Raw genomic sequence first — 24,092 nt, forward strand, 5'->3', positions numbered from 1 at the left:
AAGCCAGACCTACAGGGTGTTGGGGGTTAATAAAAAGGGAAAGGAGGGTGCGCTTTGTACTTTTTTTCCAAATGATTTTTCTGTGTGTGTGTGTGTGTGTGTGTGTGTGTGTGTGTGTGTGTGTGTGTGTGTGTCATTATTTACTGTCCTGTACAGGTTAGTGTGATGCAGGTATCTCATAGACGCCTGTGCCATCACACCTAGGATTTAGTAGCAGCTGTGCGCTGTCATTAACCACTTATTACCACCACTCCGGGCAATCGAGAAGACCCGGTATTGCATCGGGATTGTCACATCTAATGGATGCGGCAATACCTGGCGGCTGTGGGCTGAGCATAACAGCCCCAGCCGGCTTTATCATGGCTGGGTATCAAAATTGGGGGGGACCGCACGTTGTTTTTTGTTTTTTTTTTTAAATTTATTTAAATAAAAAAATTAAAGCCAGCATCACCGACACAGCCACGCAGATTTCTGACAGGAGCGTGCTGTTTCTAGGTACATGCATGCTCATGTTCAGAGAGCGCAGGCTGTGCCGGGTGCTGTCATGCCAGACTCGCACGAGTCTGACATCACAGCATAGTCGCACACACTTCTGACAGGAGCGTGCATGTATTTCTGTACCTGCACTGCTTTCCCCGCCCACCGGCCGTTCTCTCGTGTGTTATTGGTTGCAGCCCCCAGCCTGTGATAGCTCTGCCTGTAGTCATTGCGGCTCACTCATTGTCTGCATAGCCAGCTGTTGTGCTCTATTGCTGCTGGTTGTGTGATGTAGCAGAGCTGGATGTGTCGTTGTGGGACCTCGTGTGGATTACGCCGAAGCTGGTGGGCTGTGTTCGGGGTTAATAAAGTGGTGAAGGACGGTGTGCGTTTTGTACTTTATTCCAAATAAAGGATTTTTCTCTGTGTATGTGATTATTTACTGTCATTTACAGGTTTGTGACGCAGGTATCTCATAGACACCAGTGCCATCACAAACCTAGGGCTTAGTAGCAGCTGTGTGCTGCTATTAACCACTTAATACCCCGATTGCCAACGTTCCAGAGCAATCGAGAAGAGCCAGTATCGCACCAGGATTTTCACATCTAATAGATTGTCTTGCTAAATTCTACTAAAAAGGGGGCTGAAAGCCCGTACTTACGAAGCGCTCACTGATATCCTAATCAGGCACGAATACTAATATTCTTTATAGCAAGATACTATTTATTTTAATAGCACATGAATAGTTAATGGTACATAGGCATTTAGAACTATAGTCCTAGAATCTTATACAATAACAGAAATATGCATCAACATTATCATTTGTTGTAGCAATCCTTTCACATCGGAGGGAACTCGATTTAATGATAAGGAAACAACATGGCATCTTGCATCACAGGAACAGTGCGTACGTACACTTCAATGTCCTGGAAGGTTTCCCTTAACATTAAGCGAGTCCGGTGTAATTTTATAGGAAAACTTTGTAGGTTGTGTTTAAATGGTCACCAGCATGTGACAGCTGAGTCATGTTCATGTAACTTGACCACAAACTGCTGTGGGCACCAGCAGCTTCCTGCACATTTACTTGTACATCCTGCCAGTTGACAACTGACCGACCACAGTTGACCATAGTGTTAGTGAAATATTGCAATGAGCTGTAAATTTCATATGCAAGCTTCCTTAAACCTGTCTTTAAGCCAACCACAAGTTTCCGGTAAGTGGAACTGTAAATGTGACTTCCTCATTATCTTATTCTTTGGTCATAGTGAAATTGGTTATCCAAAGGACATCTCTTTGATACTGAATTATTGATAGGTCAAATAATATCTGGGATCACTCCTATCTTTTGATTATGATCCCTATCTAATCACACATTCTTCAGTCATATCACATTGGTATCACAATCGGTCCTTGATCCCAGGGATTATTTTCCATCATCAGTATTCCACTAGAAGAAGATCACTCGGAATATACCATACCATGACCAAGAAATATTGTTTGCCACAAATTTTGTTTTCTTGGTTTGTTTAGATAAACGTTGCACTTTCACTACTTTTGTACAGTATATTAAAACTAAAAGCAATATTATCTGAAAAGCTCCCTTGAATATCATGTGTTTTGGCATTTGCTCGATATTCAAAGGAATCATTACACATTACATTTCCCGATATGTTACTACAAGTTTCACTAGACCCATTTATGAACATATTGGCATAAGGCCATAACATATCATGAATTGTCCTTTCCACTAAGCTGGGTTTAAAAGCATCTACAGTATTTATAGCTGTCCCAAAACTTATTTTTATATTCCCCATAGAGATGAATCCCAGGTTGGTCAGTCCAGTCTTATTTCTTGGTACCCAAATTCCTCCCTTAAAAGCCAGATATTGCAAATTGGTGACTGTTGCATTCAAATTGCCTTGCCACCATGGAAGATTGATCCATCCCACTACGGAAATGGGTACTGTAGTATTCTATAGACGAACATTTCAAGTGTCTTTATCAGCAAGATGATCAGAACAACTTTTCCACTTTAAGATTTCCTCCATCGATACCGAGACATCCAGATAAGGGATACTGGTGGCTGTAACCGGAGAATGTGTACAGATCCAGCAATCTGTGTGTTGAAAATGTGATGATGCATCAGAAATTTATTCGCCATAGGTTCCTCCTGATGTAGACTTGTCCATCCAACGACCAAAGAGGCAAACATCAAACACAGGAATTTCTCCATCTCATCACTATCGAGCTCTTCCCAATAACCGATACCATGGATTCCGCTTATTTACCACACCTTCTGCAAATAAAGATACACTTATTATTCTCGTAAATAACATTTTTCTTGTGGGACATATTCCCACTTCTCCACTCCTGGTCTCATTATCAGGAGAGTACGATCTTTTCTGACCGCTATTACCTCTGTCTCTGAGGGCGGTCCTTGGAGGTTTTGAATCCATATTTTTGCTCCTACATTTTTAATATTAGAGGATCCAAAACCTTTAGTACCCCGTATTGTTAATTCTGCCGGGGCAGTTCCTTCTCTTATTTCAGACAAGTTTATTGGAATTATTAACATCTGAGCCACCTTCTGGTGTTTCATCAATATCAAAGGTTCATTTCCCAAATTTAGCATCTGTACCTTGATTTCTCCCTGATGATCTGCCTCTATTACCCCTCCCACCACTATGGCTCCTTTTAACACTAAACTAGAACGAGTGGCTATTTGACCATAATGATCCTTTGGTATATGGCAACCCAATCCTGTTGAAATTGGTTTTACCTTACCTGGGGGTACCACGACAGTTTCCAATGTACTGAGGGCTACACCTGCTGAATAAGGTGTCGCTCTTTCTGGTGTGCCCAAACAGCTGTACCTTGCCTTGTCAACTGTTGGACTGACTTGTCTGATGGTTGCTGCTTTATCTGCTTCTGAATTAAACAAACGTTCAAGTGAGTTAGTAGGGACATAAGCATCGACATGAAATACAGTGGTCTTGGTAGATTGAATAATCCCTTCAATGTCTTGCCACACTTCCCTGACCATCTCAAACGCATTTTGCTGTTCCTCTCCCCAGTGGAACTCATATATTTTCCTTGTCACTTTGTACAAATGAGCCAATATTTGTCCCAAATGAGGGATATGTTGTCTCCAAAAATCAAACAATCCAATATAAGACTGAGTCTCCTGTTTGGATTTAGGGACCGGAAAATTAATAATTTTCTGTCTGGCATTGGACAAGATCTCTCTGTGCCCCTTGTTCCACTGAATCCCTAGAAATGTTACCACCTGAGACGGTCCTTGAACCTTGGCATCACTGATTTCCCATCCTTTACTCCACATATGAGCAACCAGTTTTGTCAATTGATCTTTCACACTTTGCTCATCTTGTCCTTGTATCATGATATCATTGATATAATGTGAGATCTGCATTTCCTTATGACAAGACATAACCCCAAAGGAGAATTTTCCTTCGGTTAGATTAAGAGTCATCCATTTTAGGATATCAATTCCCAAATTATATTCTGGTATAGGAACTACCAGCACCATGTACTTCTTGATAGGTAAATTACCTATCTTCAAAGCTACCTGTGTCTGAACCCCGGTGATCAATTGACCACCTAGTCCAGCAATTTTTACTCGAGGTCCTTTTATTTTTTCTGGGTTTCCATGAATTAAAGTAGCCTCCGCCCCCGTGTCAATCAAAGCTGGGACTCTTTGAACATTTCCCCCTTTCCAATGTATGCTAAGATTGACGTAGGGACGTTCGTCCCTTTTTATCAATAGGGGGGCTTGGCTGGCTACCTATGGTAAATCACTTCCTTCTGAACTTTCATTTACACAGACTTCAGTCTGTGTATTAGCCCTTCCTTCCGTGACCTTTGTGGCCACGGCTGCAGCCAGTTCTTCCCATGGATAAACTGACTGAATATCTTCCCAAGACACTTTCTTTGGGGGTTTTTCCCCTTTTCCTTCTGATTTCTTTACCTTGGGGGTTTGTGAGCCCCCTTCCACATTTGTAGTGGTCACTTTCTTTGCAGATATAACTTTCTGTTTGTACAACTTCCATAATTCTCCTGTCTCCTTTCCATCAATCCTTTCCTTATTGATCCCGGCTTTAAGCAAAGCCTGGAACATGTCTTTGCGACACACCCGTGGGGCCTCCCCTACTGATTTCTCTTTCCAATCAGGATTGTTTGGCTTACTGTTACCAACATGGCCTCCAGGGGATGGTTTATCCCACTGTCCCATATCCTGTAACTCCCTCATCCTCCCTAGAACTACACCGATTGATTCTCCAGTCAGCGCTACAGTTAAGGTTAAAATAACTGTTTTGTATGCTGGAGGAGCATGTTTAACCAGCCTATTTCTTATGCTGGCTTTCAATGGGTACTGGAGATAATCATCATCCATTCCCAAAAGAGGAAGAGCATTCCTCATTGCTTCTTCCTTCAGTCTTTCCATACCATCTTTTAAGGTATACCAAGGTTTATCATTGATAGGAAAGTCTGCTTCTGATGGGTATTTGTCCAGAAAAGCATGGGCTAAGATCATGATTAAGTTTTGAGTACCATGCTCATTACGATCAGCAAAATAATTTTTTATTGATCTCTGAATTACTGGGTCCCGAGACATGGTGACAAATTTTGCCACGTCTCCGGCGTCAAAGTGCACTCCACCTCCTCCGAGATCGTGCACCCTGACCAACCAGGGAATTTCTCCTTCTCCTGGTTTTTGTCTAAACTGTGTTTAAAATGCTATCAACTTCTCCCTGAGAGTAATCTTCAATGGTTACTCGATTTTTTACATGAGGAATCGTTCTCTCATTTGTGATGGCATTATCATCTTCGTCATATTGCAGATTCCCCTGACCATCCCGGACATGTTCCTGGATGATCTCATTCTCTGCCCTCTCTAGGCGCCTCCTTACTGGATTAGCCTGAATCTTCCCTTTATGGTAATCTTCCTCATCAGATGATGAAGATGAATCCCACACATCCCCATCCCAAGTATCGGGATCCCAGTTTATAGAAGCTGAGACGATACTTTTATGTACTTTGGTTTTATTTACTTTTCCTCTTTTTTTCTTGTACTTATTTTGAGCAATTTTTATGGCAGCTTTTTGTGCCACATTCTGATAATGTTCCAATTTATCCTTCAACAGTCTGGTATTACATTCCAGAACTGTTTTCAGGCCACCTAATTCTATCATCTTTTGTTACATCTGGGATCTTTTCTTCTGCATCTTTAGATTACGCTCATGCATTACACTATATGCACTTGCCAAAATCCAGATGCGCCGTCCTAAAGACACTACATCACCTGTTTTCACAGGGACACTACCGAATACATTCACAACATCAGTAGCTTCACTACCCTTAAGCTTGTCCTGCCATTGTTCTGCCAATCCACAAGACACTACATCACCTGTTTTCACAGGGGCACCACTGAGTACATTCACAACATCAGTAGGTACACAACCCCTTAAGCTTATTCTGCCATTGTTCTGCCAATCCACAATTGACCAATTCATGTGCTATAAGATTGTAGGGAGCCTCAGTCCAGCATGGGATCTCCACAACAACCTCCTTAACATTATCCTTATGTTTTCTGAACATTTTGACACTATGCAAAAAGATTGAAAAATTATCTGGAAATTTGCCAAATATGTTTTTAATTTCCAAATTACAAAAATTAGTTTAATTACTTCTTATAGAAGTAATCCTGCCGACTACGCCAATTTATGTCTTGCTAAATTCTACTAAAAAGGGGGCTGAAAGCCCGTACTTACGAAGCGCTCACTGATATCCTAATCAGGCACGAATACTAATATTCTTTATAGCAAGATACTATTTATTTTAATAGCACATGAATAGTTAATGGTACATAGGCATTTAGAACTATAGTCCTAGAATCTTATACAATAACAGAAATATGCATCAACATTACCGTTTGTTGTAGCAATCCTTTCACATCGGAGGGAACTCGATTTAATGATAAGGAAAGAACATGGCATCTTGCATCACAGGAACAGTGCGTACGTACACTTCAATGTCCTGGAAGGTTTCCCTTAACATTAAGCGAGTCCAGTGTAATTTTATAGGAAAACTTTGTAGGTTGTGTTTAAATGGTCACCAGCATGTGACAGCTGAGTCATGTTCATGTAACTTGACCACAAACTGCTGTGGGCACCAGCAGCTTCCTGCACATTTACTTGTACATCCTGCCAGTTGACAACTGACCGACCACAGTTGACCATAGTGTTAGTGAAATATTGCAATGAGCCGTAAATTTCATATGCAAGCTTCCTTAAACCTGTCTTTAAGCCAACCACAAGTTTCCGGTAAGTGGAACTGTAAATGTGACTTCCTCATTATCTTATTCTTTGGTCATAGTGAAATTGGTTATCCAAAGGACATCTCTTTGATACTGAATTATTGATAGGTCAAATAATATCAGGGATCACTCCTATCTTTTGATTATGATCCCTATCTAATCACACATTCTTCAGTCATATCACATTGGTATCACATAGATGCGGCAATAGCGACCGACTGCGGGCTGAGAATTATCATGGCTGGGGATGAAAATTAGGTGACCACACGTCGTTTTTTTTTTTTTTTTAAAAATTAGTTATTTAAATTTAAAAAAAAAAAAACAGCCGGAGTCACACTTGCGAGGGATACGCTGCTTTCCCCACCCACGGGCCGTCCTACCGCATGTGATTGGTTGCAGTCAGCTGATCCGCTGCCACTCAGGGTGGGGGCGCATCTAACTGCATTGTTTTGCCCGCCCACCGACACGTGTAATTGATTGAATATTTAATTGTCGGCTCTGGAAGGGAAAAGCATGACCCAAAAGGAGTTTGCTGCCATGACACAGCCTCGGGTGAGTATACCGCATGCACTCCTACCCCCCTATCCCCTCCACAAACGTTTTTAATCTCCGGATTCTGGTCCCCATATGAGCATCGGATTTTGGAGCGGATCCGGATTTTGTTCCAATCCGGCAGTGATCCGCTGGTCCCAGATTTTGGCGGATTTGATCATTCCTAGCCAGAAGTACATTTACAAATAAGACGTGGTTATAAACAGATATACAGATGGATCAGTTACCTTGTTCCTTTGTGATTAAGCCTGGCGCTGGCTTACACAGAGGGCACAGTGGAGTCACGAGATTTCTGACTTCTCACACGTGTTTGGCACGAGACCACCCAGAGAGGAACACCCACAAGATGTCCGCTCTGGTTTTTAAGAATCTAAGTTACCCTTAAGTCACAAAGGGATGGGACATAAGACTTGGCTAGTGTGTGCCTCTTTCCTTCCAGGAAGAAGATGGATTTCAATTCTCCCACATTTCTCTGCCCCTGAGCATCCCCCACGAAAGATATGTCCATTATTTTTTTTTCTCCTCAGGATTTTATCTACCCATGGATAGAAAATACGGATGGTCTGGGGGCTTCCTACAGCCAATTATTAATGGCTACGCATGTCTCACAATTTTGTGTAAATGTGTGACGTGCATCTTGCTGCCAGGAATCTAAAAACTTGTCTGCCTAATTCGTGGGAGCGACACACTCCCCAATATTGTAATAATTTCAATGGCTCCTCCCAGACTGGACTACTCCTTTGCGGCTCCATTGTAAACTTGTAGTTCTCCGCCTACCTCATGAGAAGGACAATTAACTCAGCAGGAGGGCTTGCTCTGGCTGGAGATTCTTCTGTAATCTTAATTGGATTGGTCACCTTGACTAGTTGCTGAGTATATCTGAAGGGATTCTTTGCTAGAGTGCAGGGGAGTGGGTAATTGTACAGGGACAACTGACTGACCTTTTGTTATAGTTCTCATTATATTCCTCAGAATAATCCTCTTCACATCTCTCTCCTTTAGAGGGCAGTACGTTCCTGTGTTCCCCTGTGTGCCCATCCTTGACCTCTCCTTTCTTGTGGTGAATGGTGAAGTAGTACTGCTGGAGTGCAAGGCTCCAGTGCAACAACCTCTCATTCGCCCCGGAGAATGTGTGTAACCAGCTGTGGGGTTTTATGTCCATCTCCTCGATGAATTGGCGCCTATATAGGTAGGGTTTCCCACACTATGGCTAGGCATTCCTTTTCCATTGTGGAGTAGGCCACCTCCCTCGGCAACAGCTTCCTGCTCAGGTACAAAACGGTGTTCCTAACCCGTAGAGTTCCCATAGGTGAGTATCGCACAGAGGCCAAAGTCACTAGAGTCAGTTTGTACTACAATCGGCCACGTGAAGTCGGCTAACTGTAGTACTGGTAAGCTGGACAGGGCGATGTTGAACGCCTGAAAGACTGTCTCGCGGTTCGTTGTCCAATTGACTACAGAGGTCCACTTCTTTTTGGTGAGGTTCATCAGGGGCTTTGCCAGGCTACTATAGTGTGGAACAAATCTCCTACAGTACTCAGCGGTTCCCAAGAATGACATCACCTACTTCTTGGTCCTGGGGGTGGGCCAGGATGTGATGGCATTTACTTTTTCAGGATCTGGCTTCAGGGGACCTTCGCCTACCCAGTGACCCAGATAGAGGACCTCACCCATGCCCAGCTGACACTTCCCCAGCTTAATGGTCAAGCCTGCCTGGCAGATCTCCTTGAGCACCTGTGCTAGGTGCTCTTTGTGATCCTCCCAGGTGGGACTAAAAATGGCAATGTCATCCAGGTACGCAGCCGCGTACCCAAGTCCCTTGAGCAGGGTGTCAACCATTTACTGGAAAGTGTCAGGGGCATTCTTCATTTTGAGTGGCATCACCGTGGACTCGTACAGTCCAAACAGGGTGATAAAGGCAGAGCATTCCCTGGCCTTGCAGATCCATGGTGGTTCGGGACTAGGCCCAGACAACTGATCAAGCAGGTCATTGATGTTTGGCATTGAGTATGCATCAGCGACCGTGACAGCATTGAGCCCCCTGTAGTCCACGTAGAACCGAGTTGATCTTTGGGACGAGGGCTACAGGTGAAGCCCAAGCACTGTTGGATGCCTGGATCAACCCCATTTTCAGCATCTCATCAATGTCCTGACGCATGTGCTGCTGCATCTCCAGGGAGACTCAATATACTGAATGCTGGATTGGGGGGTGATCCCCAGTGTTTACATGATGGAGGGCCAACTTGGTCTTTCCGTGCTGATTGCTAAACAACTCCCGGAAGAGGTGGAGGGTGTCTCACAGTATTGGTCCTCCAAGAGCTGGTGGTCAACCTCCACATCTTCGATGCATCCACCTGCCCTGACCTGGGCGAGCATATCCAGGAGGGTCTCTGCCTCTCCTTCTTTGGGCATTTTGAACATGGGGAGTGCATAATCTTCCCGCTCACAATGCGTCTTCATTATGTTCACATGGAAGGCTTTCTTTCATGGGCAAAGTGACCAGGTACATTACAGTGTTGAGCTGCTGATACACATGGTATGGGCCTTACAAGTCTGCCTGAAGTTTATCCTGTGGTACATGGACCAATACCCACACCTTTTGACCCACCTGGTAGGTCCTCTCACAAGCATTCTGGTCATACAAACGCTTCTGATTGGCCTGGGCTTGAGCCATATTGTCGTGCACCAGCTGCGTCAAGGCCTGCATTTTGTTCAGGAAGCACACAACATACTCGATGTCCAACACTCCAGGGGTGCCCAAGTCCCCTTCCCAAGCCTCTTTCTCCAGAGCCAGGGGGCCCTGCACACGTCGCCCATACAAAACCTCTAAAGGTGAGAATCCTGTTGAGGCCTGTGGAACCTACTGATAGGCAAATAACAGGTGTGAGAGATACTGCTCCCAGTCACGCCTGTGGGAGTCAACCAATATCTCAAGCATCTGCTTTAGGGTGTCATTGAATCGCTTGCCCAGGCCATTAGTCTGTGGATTGTTCAGGCTGAACACCAGGTGTTGTACCTGGATTTGCTTACAGAGGTACTCAATCAGCTGCGACATGAATTGGGTCCCCTGGTCAGTGAGCATTTCCTGGGGAAAACCCACTCGGGGAAAAATCTCCAATAAAGTGGTGGTCACCTTGTCGGCCCAAATGGATGACCAAGGCTACCACTTCGGGGTACCGGGTAGCATGATCTACTACCTTTTTATTATGAAACATTTCCCGGAGCTGCTGGGGACTACCATCTGGCTTGACCCCATCCACAGCCAAACTCCTGAAAGTCAATGATGAGCAAAGATACCAGTGGGGCTTTGGGGCACGGCCCCACCTTCCCCACTCTGACAGGTGTCACACAAACGGCAGTAGGCAACCACATCAGCCCTCAACTTGGCCAGTAGAAATGCTGGGTTAACCTGGGTCTTAGTGATCCCTAGGTGTCTGGCCATCGTAATCTCATGCGCAATCCTCAACAACTCCGCCCGGAACGGATAGGATACTACCAACTGTCAGTCCATGGGCTACGCCTCCGGTGAACCCTACTGGACCGTGATCTGATACAGCCGTCCTTAGTCCCAGACCATCCCCTTCGGGTCTGAGTCTGAGGGAGGCTGTACTGCCTGCTCCTTAAGAGCTTGCAGGTTGTCGTAAACTTCCAACGCTGCCTGAAAACCCCTGACTAGACATGGCCAGAATCGATTAAACTGTCATATCTTCGATCTAACCTCTGTCTGACTCAGCTGCCATTTGGTCAGAAGGGGAAGAGCTGTCGATCTTCCGGGAGGCTCCTTGTGCTCCAGTGCTCCCACTGCTGGTGACAGCGGCCATGGCCGCTGTTTTTGTGGGTCATGCCTGCTTCTCCTCTGTTCCTGACCAAGTCGCCGGTTCAGGCAGACTCACCTGGCCTCCTGACACCCCGGTTGTGGGGGAACCCTGCAAGGACATCTTACCTGTGAGCCCTTCCACTCCTGGGAAAGTCCCAATCTCAACTGCCTGTTTCTCCTGCCCCTGCAGCAGCAGAAGAGCCCTGCTATGAAGCCTCATCCAGGGGCCCCGCATTTGCTGTGTCCGCCTCCACCTCACGCACCAGCTCTCTCCCTGCATTATCCCGTCCTCTGCTTATCCCTGCAGAGGACAAAAGGCCCCAGGTCTCTGGCTGATTACCTGTAAAGGCATGGTCACACTTTTCTCTGACCCCCTCCCCTGTGACAGCCTCAGCTGTGTGTGTGTCTGTGGTGTCAGTGTAAACTAAAGACTCAGAGCTCACTCCATCCTCCCTTACAGCGAGCACAGGCAGCACAGTGACATTTACATCAACAAGGGGGTAGGTCAGCACTGTCTGAAGGATCAGTACTTGGGGTTTCAGTGGCCACATACTGGGAAACTACCCGCCCTAAATCTGTCCCAAGCAACACGATTGCAGGAATATGAGCAATTATTTCCCATTCTCTCCCCCCTCATCCAGCACCCCAATCTAAAACCTTGGCGACGGTCTGTGTTCGCTCGATGCCTCCAATCCGGGAGACAGTTAGGTTTTTTCCAGACACCGAGTCTTGGGGTAATATCATCTCAGGTTGGACAAAACTCATCTCAGCAGCGGTGTCCAACAGTTCCATGGCCACAGCCTGGCCTATGGTGACAGGTTGGAAATTGTTCAGGGACCCACCACCACCCCCATTTCCACCCACAAACATCAAAGTGGACGGTCTTTGGGACGGGAATGCCGCCTTATGGCGCGGGGGACACATGACCTTGAAGTATCCGACTTGATTGCAAAAGTGACACCTTCCGAGTTCTGCCACAAGCCTGTAGAGGAGTCGATGGGCACATTCCCTGCAGTCTAGGGGAATGGGAGACAGTAGCAGGATTCATCTTACCACTTCTCCAGGTGCTGCTGTCCACGTTCCTGGCCTCAGGGACCCTATTATGCGTGTAGTCATCTGCCATGGTGGCCGTAGCAGTGGACCCCTTTAGCTTCTGGTCCCAGATGAACTGGCGGAGATCCTCGGGGCAGTTCCACAAGACTTGTTCCATAATGAACAAATCCAGGATCTCCGATAAGGTGGTGAACTTCAGGCCCTTAGTCCAGAGGTCGACAGCTCTGGCGAGCGCCCGCCGGTGGCCAGCCCTGGTGTCCTTTGGTTCCCTTTGCGGGCTCCAGAATTTCTTGCGGTAGGACTCCGGAGTGAGGTTCTACTGTTGGGTCAGGGCCTGTTTGATGCTGTCATAGCCCTGATCCACATCGGCAGGAATGTCCCCAAGTTTATCCAGGGCCTTACCCCTTAAACGGGGGGGGGGGGGGGGAGTCAGGTACTTGGTCCACTGATGTTTGGTCAGATGGTGCTGCAGGCAGTCCGTTCAAAGGTTAACAAAAGTGAGTCCAACTCTCCATCCTTCTCCAGCATGGGTAAATCCTCAATACAAGTCTCGGGAGGCTCAGTCTTTGTTGTCCAGGGTGGACGATAGGGGTTAGAGCTGAGCTAGCTGTAGCTGGTGGTTATATTATGCCTGTCGATCTCGCTCTGCAACCTTACACTCTACCAGACGCTCTCCCTGCCACGCGGCCATGAGGATCTGGTATGTGTCCTGGTCTCCAGCCGTAAATCGGGTCACAACAGTTTGAAGAAGAGTAACCAAGCCTGTCAGGCTGGGCGATGGGCAAGGGGTGAGCTGCCCACTGCAGAGCTTGGCGGTATGCTGCAGAGCCAGGTGGTGAGTGACCCGCTGCAGAGCCAGGTGGTGCACTGTTAACCGCAGAGAGGATATCTGGCTCCTTGAGGACCCTTGGCTGGGCTCCTCACCATGTTTAAAATGCCAGGTGGTGCTCTGTCCACTGCAGAGCTGTTGACTGGCGTCAAGCTCCCGGAGAACCGCTGGTGCAGCTGCTCTGCGCCACGCACAACACCATCCTCCACCTCTTCAACTCCGAGCATAGCATTGGCCAGTGCCATAGCTTTTCAGCTCCTGGTGCCATCAGCCATTCTTGCAGTCTTTGGTCACTGACACAGAGCTGCAACCTCACGCACCCACACACCTTACGGTATCTGCACTCTGACACTCTAATGTTGAGTTTGTCTTAAGAACCCAGCGGCAACAGCTGCTACTGGCAGTCTTTAGTGTCTGGGAGTATGGGTCTCACACTCGCATACACTATTATCTTGATCCCACTGCTGCCACCAATATATCACGAACCAGGCCAGGGGGTCTATCGGACATCCCTCCGCTCGGTCATGATCCTGTGAATCTGTGGCGAAACCGCACCTTGCAGCCCCACCCTGACGTCTTTAATACAATGGGGTCATGCGAGACGACCTCGTCACTTTCACCTACACGTGACGTTGCACACCCCCAAGACGTATGCAAAGTCCGCTTGGCTCAATGCAGCACTAACACCTCATGTCACTGCGGCACAGGGAGGCACGGGGAGTGGAACCAAGTAGGTCATGCAACCTCCAGCGCGGCACCCAGCTTTCTCACAACCCCAACAGACCGACCAGAAGTTTCCACTAGCCTCAGTTGAACAGAATTCTGCCGCTCCAGTACAGTGCTGTAGACTGCCACTAGTTCCTCATTAGATATAGTTCTGGTCTGTTAGCAGGACTATGTCGGGCCAGAAACCAGCCCAGGTGGCGTGTAAAACTAAGCTGAACTCACAGACTTGGGTATTGAGCTAAAAGAACAGCCCAAAATTAAATTATATACTGTATATTTAATCGCATTAAGGGCACACTAGATAATACATTATGTACAAGATGGGATTTACAGAATATATATTTCAGGAGTACATTTACAGATGAGACGTGGTTACAAATAGCTATACATAATACATGGATCAATTACATTGTTCCTTTGTGATTAAGCTTCGTGCTGGCTTGCACAAGGGGGTACTATGGAGCCACGAGTTTCCTGGGACTTCTCACGTTTATTGCACGAGTCCACCCAGAGAAGAACACCCACAAGTTGACTGATATGGTTTTTAAGAACCTATGTTCCCCTCCCCCATGTCCCATCCTTCTTATGACCTAAGACTGGGCTAGCCGTGAGTGTGCCTCCTCCCTCCCATGGAAAATATGAATGTCAGTTCTCCCCCATAACTCTGCCGCTGAGCATCCCCCATGGAAGATATGACCAATATTTTTCCCCTCAGGTATTTATCTACTCATAGAAATAGGAAATACGGTGGGTCTGGGGGCTTCCTACAGTCAGTTATTAATTATTGATGGCTACGTACATCTCACAATTTAGCGGAAATATGTGTGACGTGCATCTTGTTGTCCAGGAATCTGATAATATGCATGCCTAATTTGTGGAAGCAATGCACTCCCCAATATTGTAACTCTTTCAATGGCTCCGTCCAGACTGGGCTTATCCTTTTGAAGTTCGATTGTAATCTTGTACTTCTCCTCCTACCTCCTGAGCAGGACAATTGACTCAGCAGGAGGGCTTGCTTTGGCTGGAGAGTCTTCTGTAATCTAAGGTAGGGTGTCGCTGTTTTTTATTTTTGTATTAAAAATCGTGATTATGAAATCAAGTATTTTTAATACAAAATTGTGTCTGTACCGTTGATATTGTCTGCAGAGCTGTGTATCTAATCCTCTCCTGTGTGATACTGTCTGCTGGGCTGTGTTTCTAATCCTCTCCTGTGTGATACTGTCTGCAGAGCTGTCTATCTAATCCTATCCTGTGATACTGTCTGCTGAGCCGTGTATCTAATCCTATCCTGTGTGATACTGTCTGCTGAGCTGTGTATCTAATCCTAGGCTGTGTGATACTCCAGCTGTCCTTGGTGACACTATAGACATTTCTGGTCTCCAACAAAATGGCTCCGCACTGTGTCCCTACATGTCATTCTCTATTATCCCTTGGAAACAGCCAGATTGGGAGGAGGGGTGACCTCACACACAGGAGAACAGATACTGCCCACTTTACTGCAGCTGTAATCCAGGCTATTTCTACAGTAGGATTTCTGTAGGATTTCAGCAGCTGCTCCCCGTAGTGTTTAACAGTGGAAAATATCAAACTTTTTAATTTTTCTTTATATTTTGCTCAATTAAAAACAAATAATATTTAAAAAAAACATTAAAACATTAATACTTTACTTTTTTTCAGTTATTGAATTTTTTTTTTGTTTGGATGACACCTTTCCTTTAATTTAATTTGTCACCTTGACCAGTTGCTGAGTAGATCTGGGGGGATTTTTATTAGAGTGCAGGGATGTGGGTAATAGTACATATATATACAATAGTACATTTTTCCCCTCAAACATAGTCTATGATCTTCTCTGTCAAATGACATGGCTGTGCAAAATTTTGTGATTGTAAGTGCGACGATGCAGATTCCTTTAGCAGACACACACACACACACACACAACACACACACACACACACACTCACAGCTTTATATATTAGATATATACACACAACATACACATACAGTATATCTACTATAGACTCACATTAGATGCTATATACAGTCATCATTACGCAGTATTCATTGATCTGTAAGGTGTTATGAACATGTAACAACCCTATCTATTACCATTGTGGATATGATGTGAGATTATTCTGCTGTCACAGATGAGGGAAGCTGGATCTCTGCTGTTATTTCCAATGCTGGAGTGATCAGTGCTGGGGCAGAATAATGACAGCCATTGAGTGTGCAGAGGGCGGGGCTGGACACTGAGGATGGGAGGTGCCAGCTTTGACTGTGAGGTTCGGCAGACAAGCACAGGAAGATGTCAAGTTTGCTTGAGCTGCAGGTAAATAAAGTCGGTGCAGAGAATAAAGTGATAATTCAAGAGAAGAAAAAGTTAGAAAAATGTAGGGGTGTTTTAAAAGATAATACTGCATAGTTTAGCTTAAAAAAAAGTTGGCGGTTATGGTCAGACAACTTCTTTAACGTTAAAATTGATATCATCTACCATCATTAAGACATTGAAAATTAATGCAAGGAAAAAGCCAGTGCTCTTCAAAAGAACATTGCTGCTCATCCCTGGACAACTCCAAAATCTATTGAAACTTTAGTTTTAGTGGACAGATAAGACCAAAGTGAAGCTTTTAGGCTTAAATAAGAAGATTTATGTGTCGACAAAAGGTGGCTTTACACACTGCAACATCTCAAACGACATTGCTGTAACGTCACCGGTTTTGTGACGTAATAGCGACCTCCCCAGCGACATTGCAGTGTGTGAAACACATCAGCGACCTGGCCCCTGCTGTGAAGTTGCTGATCGCTACAAATCGTTCAGGACCATTCTTTGGTCCTTTGTTTCCCGCTGTGCAGCAAAGTCTCAGTGTGTAAAGGGGACTTAAAACACTGGAAACGAGTGATGTGTCACAATATCTGTCAATCACTATTCTCTGTCAGTCGGTCTCTCCCTCTCGGTCTCTATTCTCTCTCTGTCGGTCCATCACTATCTCTGTCCCTCTCTCACAGTTTGTCGGTCATTTTCCCCTCCTCTCTCATACTCACCGATCCCCGGCGCGGCGCTGCACGGCATTCACACTGCTGCGGCGGCTTTTACTATTTTGAAAAAGGCGGCCGCTCATTAAACAATTTCGTATTCCCTACTTTCCCCGCCCACAGGCGCCTATGATTGGTTGCAGTCAGACACGCCCCCCACGCTGAGTGACAGCTGTCTCACTGCACCCAATCACAGCAGCTGGTGGGCGTGTCTATACTGTGCAGTGAAATAAATAATTAATTTAAAAAACCGGCTTGCGGTCCCCCTCAATTTTAATACCAGCCAGATAAAGCCATACGGCTGCAGGCTGGTATTCTCAGGATGGGGAGCTCCACGTTATGGGGAGCCCCCCAGCCTAACAATATCAGTCAGCAGCCGCCCAGAATTGCCGCATACATTAGATGCGACAGTTCTGGGACTGTACCCGGCTCTTCCCGATTTGCCCTGGTGCGTTGGCAAATCGGGGTAATAAGGAGTTATTGGCAGCCCATAGCTGCCAATAAGTCCTAGATTAATCATGTCAGGCGTCTCCCCGAGATACCTTCCATGATTAATCTGTAAATTACAGTAAATAAACACACACAACTGAAAAAATCATTTATTAGATATAAAAAACACAAACACATTCCCTCATCGCCAATTTAATCAGCCCCAAAAAGCCCTCCTTGTCCGGCGTAATCCACGGACCTCCAGCGTCGCATCCAGCTCTGCTGCATGGAGGTGACCGGAGCGGCAGAATACACCGCCGCTCCTGTCACCTCCACGCAGCAACTGAGGTGAGTATCGCGATCAGCTTAGCTGTCATTGAGGTTACCTGGATCCAGCGGTGGATGCAGCGGTGGCCGCGGGTAACCTCAGTGACAGCTCAGCTGATCGCGCTACTCACCTCAGTTGCTGCGTGGAGCTGACCGGAGCGGCGGTGAGTAGCGCGATCAGCTGAGCTGTCACTGAGGTTACCCGTGGCCACCGCTGCATCCACCACTGGATCCAGTGACAGCGTGTAACCTCAGTGACAGCTCAGACGATCGCGCGGCTGTCTTCATTAGCTGCGTGGAGCTGACAGGAGCGGCGGTGTTTGCTGCTGCTCCGGTCACCTTCATGCAGCACAGCTGGAAGCGACGCTGGAGGTCTGTGGATTACGCTGGACAAGGAGGGCTTTTTGGGGCTTATTAAATTGGTGATGAGGGAATGTGTTTGTGTTTTTTATTTCTAATAAAGGTTTTTTTCGTGTGTGTGTGTTTATTTACTGTAATTTACAGATTAATCATGGAAGGTTTCTCGGGGAGACGCCTGACATGATTAATCTAGGACTTATTGGCAGCTATGGGCTGCCAATAACTCCTTATTACCCCGATTTGCCAACGCACCAGGGCAAATCGGGAAGAGCCGGGTACAGTCCCAGAACTGTCGCATATAATGTATGCGGCAATTCTGGGCGGCTGCTGACTGATATTGTTAGGCTGGGGGGGCTCCCCATAACGTGGAGCTCCCCATCCTGAGAATACCAGCATTCAGCCGTATGGCTTTATCTGGCTGGTATTAAAATTGGGGGGGGCCGCACGCCGTTTTTTTAATTATTTAATTATTTATTTCACTGCACAGTATAGACACGCCCACCGGCTGCTGTGATTGGGTGCAGTGAGACAGCTGTCACTCAGCGTGGGGGGCGTGTCTGACTGCAACCAATCATAGGCGCCTGTGGGTGGGGAAAGTAGGGAATACGAAATTGTTTAATGAGCGGCCGGCTTTTTCAAAATAGTAAAAGCCGCCGCAGCAGTGTGAATGGCGTGCAGCGCCGCGCCGGGGATCGGTGAGTATGAGAGAGGAGGGGAAAATGACCGACAGACTGTGAGAGAGGGACAGAGATAGTGTCGGACCGACAGAGAGAGAATCGAGACCGAGAGGGAGAGACCGACTGACAGAATAGTGATTGACAGATATGACACATCACTCGTTTCCAGTGTTTGACTAGCTAGGTCGTTCTGCAGGTCCGGATCGGTGTTGCGTCGTTGGCCAGGTTTGCCTGTTTGACAGCTCACCAGAGACTCACCAGAGACTTTGTAGCGATCCCGGCCAGGTTGGAATCGCTGGTGGGATCGCTGAAAGTCTCAGTGTGTAAAGGGGCCTAAAGAGCAACACAGTAACAAAGACCTGACCTTGACACTCAGGAATGTGTCATTGGTTAATTTTCCTGATTTAAAGATAATGAAAGTCTTATGATTTTTAACGCGTTGATTTGATTTGTTTCTCTTTATCTAATTTTAGCCTGAAAGTCTTTATGTAGTTTTAGGTCATATTTATGCAGAACATAGAACATTTTGAATGGTTCACAAACTTTCAAAAACCACTAAGGCTAAGTAGTGTACAAAAGAACCAGGGACTGGAAATCATGACAGGCAGAGGACAATGTATTTAAGGGCAATGTTTCTATTTGCTTGCATGACATATAAAAGATTATAAAGGATTTGTTCTCTTTTTCTTATATCCACTGGTTTGTTAAATTGAACAATAATAAAGAACCTTACACTTTCTCCAAAGTGATGGCTTATATGTATATGATCAATATGCTCCTCCAATGTGCTGTGGTACATACTGGTACCTGTCAAAGAGTACCTGTCAAGACAGATGTAAAGAGCTGAAATCACATAATAAAACTAATTACAGGCTCCTTTCTGAGTTTTCAAAGGCAATTTGAAACAATTAGTGAAGGGCAGAGTGAAATATAAACCTTCAGAGAGGGAGGCAGAGTGAAATATAAACCTTCAGAGAGGGAGGCTACAGTAGAGAAGTGGTGAGTTCTCTACGCAGGCGCAAGATTTTGCCTTGCGATATGGATGAAGCGGGTGAGTATTTCTAAACCTATGTTTTTTACTCTGCCTGCATTAGGGCAGAGTGAAGTGCGCCTGAGTGAGCAGGGAATATGTCTGCGCAATCGCGACATTTTGCATACCTTACTGGATAACACGAGAGGTGTCCTCAGCACAAGAGGATGGTGAAAGGAGGGACAGGAGGCGCAGATTAGGATGCCCATTGGACCAGACCATTTACATTTATGGCGGGAGATTTTATAAAGGTATTTGTGGGGTCTAGAGGGGTGGTCAGGGGGTAACGTACATCTTTATAGAATACAGCACAAGCGCTGCTTGATGTGGTAGTTTTAGTTTAGAAGGCCAAAATCTGGTGATAGGTACCCTTTAATAACTGAATTGTATTAGTTTGTAAGGAAATGTTTTATAAAGTATATAATAACAAATTAATATAATTGCAATGGAGTGTTATTGAAAAATAACATTAGTTTTATCCTTTGCAGATGACTGTACTAGGAGCTCAGAAGGACATCTGGTATTCTCAGATTTTGCAACAGATACATGTGAAGAAGATGTCATTACAACTAATGCATCTGAATCCAAGGTCTTTTCTTCTGCTTTCTCAAAGACGAATATGCAAAACGAAAGTCACAGAAGGGCTGTTGAACATAAAATAGCTTCCGTAAGGGGGAAACCATTTTTATGTTTAGAATGTGGTAAATGTTTTATTAAGAAATCAAAACTTATTGTACATCAGAGAATTCACACAGGGGAAAAGCCATTTTGTTGTTCAGAATGTGGGAAATGTTTTTCTAGGAAATTTCAACTTGCTTCTCATCAAAAAATTCACACAGGAGAAAAGCCATTTTCATGTTCAGAATGTGGGAAACGTTTTTCTACTAAATCACATGTTGCTCGACATCAGAGAATTCACACAGGGGAAAAGCCATTTTTTTGTTCAGAATGTGGGAAATGTTTTCCTTGTAAAGCTGAACTTGTTAGACATCAGAGAATTCACACAGGGGAAAAGCCATTTTTTTGTTCAGAATGTGGGAAATGTTTTCCTTGTAAAGCTGAACTTGTTAGACATCAGAAAATTCATACAGGGGAAAAGCCATTTTCATGTTCAGAATGTGGGAAATGTTTTTCTACTAAATCATATGTTCTTCAACATCAGAAAATTCACACAGGGGAAAAGCCATTTTCTTGTTCAGAATGTGGGAAATGTTTTTCTAGGAAAGATGAACTTGTTTTACATCAGACAATTCACACAGGGGAGAGGCAATTTTCATGTTCAGAATGTGGGAATCGTTTTAGTAGAAAAGCTGATTTTGTTAAGCATAAGAGAATTCACACAGGGGAAAAGCCATTTTCTTGTCCAGAATGTGGGAAACGTTTTTCTACTAAATCACATGTTGCTCGACATCAGAGAATTCACACAGGGGAAAAGCCATTTTTTTGTTCAGAATGTGGGAAATGTTTTCCTTGTAAAGCTGAACTTGTTAGACATCAGAGAATTCACACAGGGGAAAAGCCATTTTTTTGTTCAGAATGTGGGAAATGTTTTCCTTGTAAAGCTGAACTTGTTAGACATCAGAAAATTCATACAGGGGAAAAGCCATTTTCATGTTCAGAATGTGGGAAATGTTTTTCTACTAAATCATATGTTCTTCAACATCAGAAAATTCACACAGGGGAAAAGCCATTTTCTTGTTCAGAATGTGGGAAATGTTTTTCTAGGAAAGATGAACTTGTTTTACATCAGACAATTCACACAGGGGAGAGGCAATTTTCATGTTCAGAATGTGGGAATCGTTTTAGTAGAAAAGCTGATTTTGTTAAGCATAAGAGAATTCACACAGGGGAAAAGCCATTTTCTTGTTCAGAATGTGGGAAATGTTTTTCTACTCAATCACTTGTTGCTCGACATCATAGAATTCACACAGGAGAGAAGCCATTTTCTTGTTCAGAATGTGGGAAATGTTTTTCTACTCAATCACATGTTTCTCGACATCAGAGAATTCACACAAGGTAAAAGCCAGTTTCTTGTTCAGAATGTCGGAAATGTTTTCCTTGGAAAGCTGAACTTGTTTCACATCAGAAAATTCACACTGGGAGAAGCCATTTGTGCGTTTTAGAATGTGGAAATTGGTTTTCTATTAAATCTGCACTTGCTAGTCATACAGTCATATGAAAAGGTTTAGGCACCCCTATTAACCCCTTCATGACCTTGCACGGATCTATCCGTCCAGGATCGTGTCCCGTTAAGCCCCGCCTCCTGCCGCAGGCAGGCGGCGTGGATCGGCACACATATCAGCTGTTTTCAACAGCTGACATGTGTGCCTGCTAGCCGCGGGTGGAATCGCTTCCACCCGCGGCCATTAACCCCTTAAATCTTGCTGCCAAAGTCTGGCAGCAAGATTTAAATGCGCGCGGCCATGTTTTTTACTTACCGCCGCCCCCACCGGAAGTCATGTGTGTTATCACGTGACTATCGGTGGTTGCCATCATAGCACAGGGTCATGTGATGACGCCTGCTGCTATGATGTTTCACTTTCGTTTTGACTCGGCCGAGAGCAGAGGGAAAAACAAAGTGACTGAATCTGCTGTTTACAGCTGTATTGCTGTGATCAGCAGATAGATAATAGCGATCGGATTGCTGATCGCTATAGCCCCCTAGGGGGACTAGTAAAATAAAAAAAAAGTTTTAAAAAACAAAAAACCTAAAAGTTCAAATCACCCCCTTTCCCCCCATTGAAAATTAAAGGGTTAAAAAAAAAATAAATATACACATATTTGGTATCGCCACGTTCAGAAATGCCCGATCTATCAAAATATAAAATCAATTAATCTGATTGGTAAACGGCGTAGTGGCAAAAAAATTCCAAACGCCAAAATTATGTTTTTTGGTCGTCGCAAGTTTTACGCAAAATGCAATAACAGGCGATCAAAACGTAGCATCTGCGCAAAAATGGTACCATTATAAACGTCAGCTCGTGACGCAAAAAATAAGCCATCACTGAGCCATAATAGATCCCAAAAAATAAGAACGCTACGTGTTTCGGAAAATAGCGCAAAACGTGCGCCATCTTTATTGGACAAACTTGTGAATTTTTTTCAACCCCTTAGATACAAGTAAACCTATACATGTTTGGTGTCTACAAACTCGCACCGACCTGAGGCATCACATAGATGCATCAGTTTTATCATATAGTGAACACGGTGAATAAAACATCCCAAAAACTATTGTGCGATCACACTTTTTTTGTAGTTTTTCCACATTTGGAATTTCTTTGCTGTTTTCCAGTACAATATATGGTAAAACCTATGGTTTCATTTAAAAGTACAACTCGTCCCGCAAAAATCAAGCCCTCATATGGCAAGATTGACGGAATAATAAAAAAGTTACGGCTCTCGGAAGAAAAGGAGCAAAAACGGAAAGTGCCCGGGGGCTGAAGGGGTTAATGTTAACCTTTTTTCTTTAGAACAATTTGGCTTTTTGCAACAGCTATTTCAGTTTCACATGTCTAATAAATGATGGACTCAGTAATATTTCTGAATTGAAATGAGGTTTATTGTACTAACAGAAAATGTGCAATCCGCATTTAATCAAAAGTTGACCGGTGCAAAAGTATGGGCACCTCAAAATAAAAGTGACATTAATATTTTGTAGATCCTCCCTTTGCAAAAATAACAGCCTCTAGTCACTTCCTGTAGCTTTTAATGAGTTCCTGTATCCTGGATGAAGGTTTATTTTACCATTCCTGTTTACAAAACAATTCCAGTTCAGTGAAGTTTGATGGTCGCCGAGCATGAACAGCACGCTTCAAATCATCCCACAGATTTTCAATGATATTCAGGTCTGGGACTGGTATGGCCATTCCAGAACATTGTAATTGTTCCTCTGCATGAATGCCTGAGTCGATTTGGAGCAGTGTTTTTGATCATTGTCTTGCTGAAATAACCATCCCCTGCGTAACTTCAACTTCGTCACTGATTCTTGCACATTATTGTCAAGAATCTGCTGATACTGAGTTGAATCCATGCGACCCTCATCTTTAACAAGATTCCTGGTGCCGGCATTGGCCACACAGCCCCAAAGCATGATGGAACCTCCACCAAGTTTTACTGTGGGTAGCAAGTGCTTTTCTTGGAATGCCGTGTTTTTTTGCCTCCATGCATATCACCTTTTTGTATGACCAAACAACTCAATCTTTGTTTCATCAGTCCACATGACCTTCTTCCAAAATGTAACTGGCTTGTCCAAATGTGCTTTTGCATACCTCAGGCGACTCTGTTTGTGGCGTGCTTGCAGAAACGGCTTCTTTCTCATCACTCTCCCATACAGCTTCTCCTTGTGCAAAGTGCGCTGTATTGTTGACCGATGCACAGTGACACCATCTGCAGCAAGATGATGCTGCAGGTCTTTGGAGGTGGTCTGTGGATTGTCCTTGACTGTTTTCACC

General features: G+C 44.8%; 1 protein-coding gene across 1 annotated transcript in view; it reads left to right on the forward strand.

The window, feature by feature from the left end:
• Positions 1-22,057, forward strand: part of LOC142312860 (uncharacterized) — a 138,737-nt gene extending 116,680 nt beyond the window's left edge. The window contains exon 3 of the mRNA XM_075351846.1: positions 20,130-22,057. Coding sequence (XP_075207961.1) covers positions 20,130-21,661 — 1,532 coding nt within the window. The 3' untranslated portion in view covers positions 21,662-22,057. The remainder of the gene's footprint in view (positions 1-20,129) is intronic.
• Positions 22,058-24,092: the final 2,035 nt, after the last annotated feature.

This window comes from Anomaloglossus baeobatrachus, chromosome 5, assembly GCF_048569485.1.
Source record: "Anomaloglossus baeobatrachus isolate aAnoBae1 chromosome 5, aAnoBae1.hap1, whole genome shotgun sequence".
In the NCBI taxonomy this organism is placed as follows: Eukaryota; Metazoa; Chordata; class Amphibia; order Anura; family Aromobatidae; genus Anomaloglossus; species Anomaloglossus baeobatrachus.